Source organism: Vigna angularis, chromosome 8 (assembly GCF_016808095.1).
Source record: "Vigna angularis cultivar LongXiaoDou No.4 chromosome 8, ASM1680809v1, whole genome shotgun sequence".
NCBI lineage: Eukaryota > Viridiplantae > Streptophyta > Magnoliopsida > Fabales > Fabaceae > Vigna > Vigna angularis.
This window is the reverse complement of record NC_068977.1, coordinates 16,041,234-16,044,342: the sequence shown is the minus strand read 5'-3', so window position 1 is coordinate 16,044,342 and position 3,109 is coordinate 16,041,234. Positions and strand designations below refer to the sequence as shown.

Genomic DNA, 3,109 nt, shown 5'->3' with positions numbered 1-3,109 from the left:
AAAAGAAACAATAAAATTACAATAATAATTGATAAAAGAAAAACAATATTAAAACTATGTCAAATATTCCTTACAAAGTACAAAGTGATACTGAAGTTTTATTTAACAACATATCAATATTGATTGAATCTTATTCATTATATTTCAAATTTCACTCTTTTTTCCTCAAATAAAAAAAAAAATCATTGTACAATTTCACATGTACCGTATTCTAAATAAGATTCAAATTATATTAAGGATTAAAACCTTAAATTGCCCTTTTTACAACATCCATACTCTTCTTTCATTTATCACAAAATGAATATCTCAAATAAAAAAACAATGAATCCTTGTTTCAATAAATCAATCAAACACCAATACTAACGCTATATTAGTTAGTGGAGGAACCCTAAACAATAAGCTCTGCTCTGATAATGATCTACATAAACACTCCATTCTTTCCTCAATCGGTATGCAGTGTGCTCGAGGTCTTAACAAAGGAATTGTAATTTGATCATAAATTTTTATCTTCCCTTCTAATATATACAAACCTAACATTACAAATAGCCCAAAAAAATAGTACTGTTTACATTCATTTGTAGGATGCTTTGTTATATTCATTTCATAAGTAGTGATTTTTTCTAGTAAAAGTAAAAAATTAGTCCACACAATCATAAATACTGATACAATTCACATAAAATCCGGGTGAATATCATCTTCCACCCTTTCATTAGCTATTGTCTCCAAGACAATGTTATCACATGAACCTGAATTTTTGTCCATGTTGAAGCTTTTATTCAGTCCAAACTCTGAATTGTCATCGTACTCATTTAAGTAACCGCTCCATTTGGAGGCTATCTCAGTGCTTGTTTGCTTGAATTTTTGAGTAACCTGATCATATTGTGTCAGGTTATTTTTTCTTCTTTTTGGATTGTTTTCAATCATTGATGTAGCTCTTTGTATAACTGGATCCTCTGCATCAAAGTGAAACCACGTAAATGACACAATGTGCAAGTTATTTAATGAATTAATTAATAAATTAAAATGTTTTTAGTTTAATGACATAATTAAATTTTACAATATATTTTTTTTGTTTACCCTTAATCCTTAAGACATAAGTAGATAAAATCTCACAAAATGAAGTAACAAGCCAATAATTCTCAGTTGGTAATGCCTAAGCTAAGTGCAATAAAAAAAGGTATAAAATTTGAAGTTTTGTATGCTCTGAACCATCGGAAGAAATTGAAATATACAGAAACACATTGTAGAATAAAGGAATATGCACCTTGAGAGTTAAGGAAAAGTGTCTTCTTGAAACACTTGCCACTTCCTGCAGCATTATTCTCCGTCACCCTGCTCTTCTTGAACATACCCGTCGGCAACTCAGTCACTACAAGCCTTTCGCAATCATCTGTGCAGTTCAATCCGTCACAATTTGGAATTTAACTTCATATGTAATCACTATAAGACCAGTTAAAAATAGTATTAACATTAAAAAAATACTCTAAAAACCTTACAATTTATATATACATACATACCACATGTATAACACAATTAATATTATTAAACCTCTCCAGTGTAATTTATATTTAGTCTTAGATGTTTTCTGTAAATATATTTATTCCAAATGAATGAATGAATTAAAGAGAAAAGATTTTCTTCACTTTTTACCATAATTAGAAGTAGTCTTACAAACAAATATGAGATTGGATAATAATATAAAACCATTTTACCTGAATATATAATCATTAGGCTCTAAATTAAATTCTAAAATCTATTCTTTTTAAATTTCCACCATATGATTTTAAACTGTGATCCGCAATCACAATTTTGACCACAATAATGCTTTTGTAGAGTTGTCCATAACAGAAACCACCAAATTTCAGTCATACAATCTGTTGTAGTTCATCTACAGCAAATTCAAATTTCAATTTTCATTTTAATTTACAAGTGTCACCTCATTCACAACAATTTTTAATTTTTAGTTGAATTTATAAGTGTCACCTGTCAAATAGTGTGGTAGTATGGAATGTTGAAAAAAAGTAAACGAGGTACCATATGGTTTGTGCATTGGTGGGAGATTTCATAAACAGTAAAAGATACACCGATGATAAAAATAATCTTATAGTTCTTTCTAAAGTTATGTAGAAACCCTAAAAGATATATCAGTAATTAAAATACTTGTATAATCCTTTCTCATGGTTGGTACAGACAAAAAGTTTAACATTGCACAACCGCAATGCTCACAATCATAACCACAAAAACACAATTTAGAACAAAACCAGCATTTATTTTCAGGAAATTCTAAGGCAAGAAAATAAGTAAAAGTTTACCAAAAACTAATTTCTAAAATTCAAAATACAAATTTAGTGTACAAGTGCTGTAAAACAAACCATCGTTATGAAGTTGTTGCTCCTCAAGAGTGTGATGATCCTCTTGGTCGAGGTAGGCAGACCAATCGTTTCTCTTCTTTTGGCGGCTAACTTCGCCGTCGGAGATTCCTGGTGCCGGATCTAGGGTTCCGGCGAGAGGCAATTCTCCGTCGTCGAAGGACTTGCGCGACATGTTGAAGTCCTGAACGAACTTGCGAACGTCCGTAGCCATGAATCCCTGGGCAAAGACTCTTCGAACCGATTGCTTCTGGTTACAGATCGCGCAACTCCATTTGTTGCTGCTCTTCTTCTTCTGCTTCACCTGAACACATTCACCGAATAAATAAAAATAGAATTAGAATTAGAATGAGAATGAGAATAAGAATGAGAGAGAGAGTTTGTGTACCTGCATGGTGGAGCATTGGTAGCATTGGAGAGCGATGAAGAGCGTCGACATTAGATGCAAAGAGAGTTCTGTTTTCAGACGATACAGGGAAAATTGGGGAAATTTATCTTTTTTTTTTGGCGCCTAAGTTTTCCAAAGTTTGTTTTCAAATCAAACAGTTTGTATTTAAATATTTTCATTTCAGAAATTATAATCGTAAGATTTGAAATTATTTTTATTTTACTGATAATTTATTTGTAAATATTTTAGTTCAAAATTTAGTTTTGGTATTTGAATCTATCATTTAGTCATTTGAATTTATATGGAATATCCAACTTTTCAATGATTAAAAACAACGCACCAACAAGAAGAG

At 30.9% G+C, this 3,109-nt stretch overlaps 1 protein-coding gene across 1 annotated transcript; it reads right to left on the bottom strand.

Moving 5' to 3' along the window:
• Nucleotides 1-488: 488 nt before the first annotated feature.
• On the bottom strand, nucleotides 489-2,890 carry LOC108345315 (uncharacterized). Its single transcript, XM_017583907.2, has 4 exons — nucleotides 2,758-2,890; nucleotides 2,373-2,673; nucleotides 1,265-1,390; nucleotides 489-953 (listed from the first exon to the last, which is right to left on the bottom strand). The coding sequence occupies exons 1-4, from the start codon at nucleotides 2,806-2,808 to the stop codon at nucleotides 670-672; spliced, it is 762 nt and encodes a 253-aa protein (XP_017439396.1). The 5' UTR covers nucleotides 2,809-2,890; the 3' UTR covers nucleotides 489-669.
• Nucleotides 2,891-3,109: the final 219 nt, after the last annotated feature.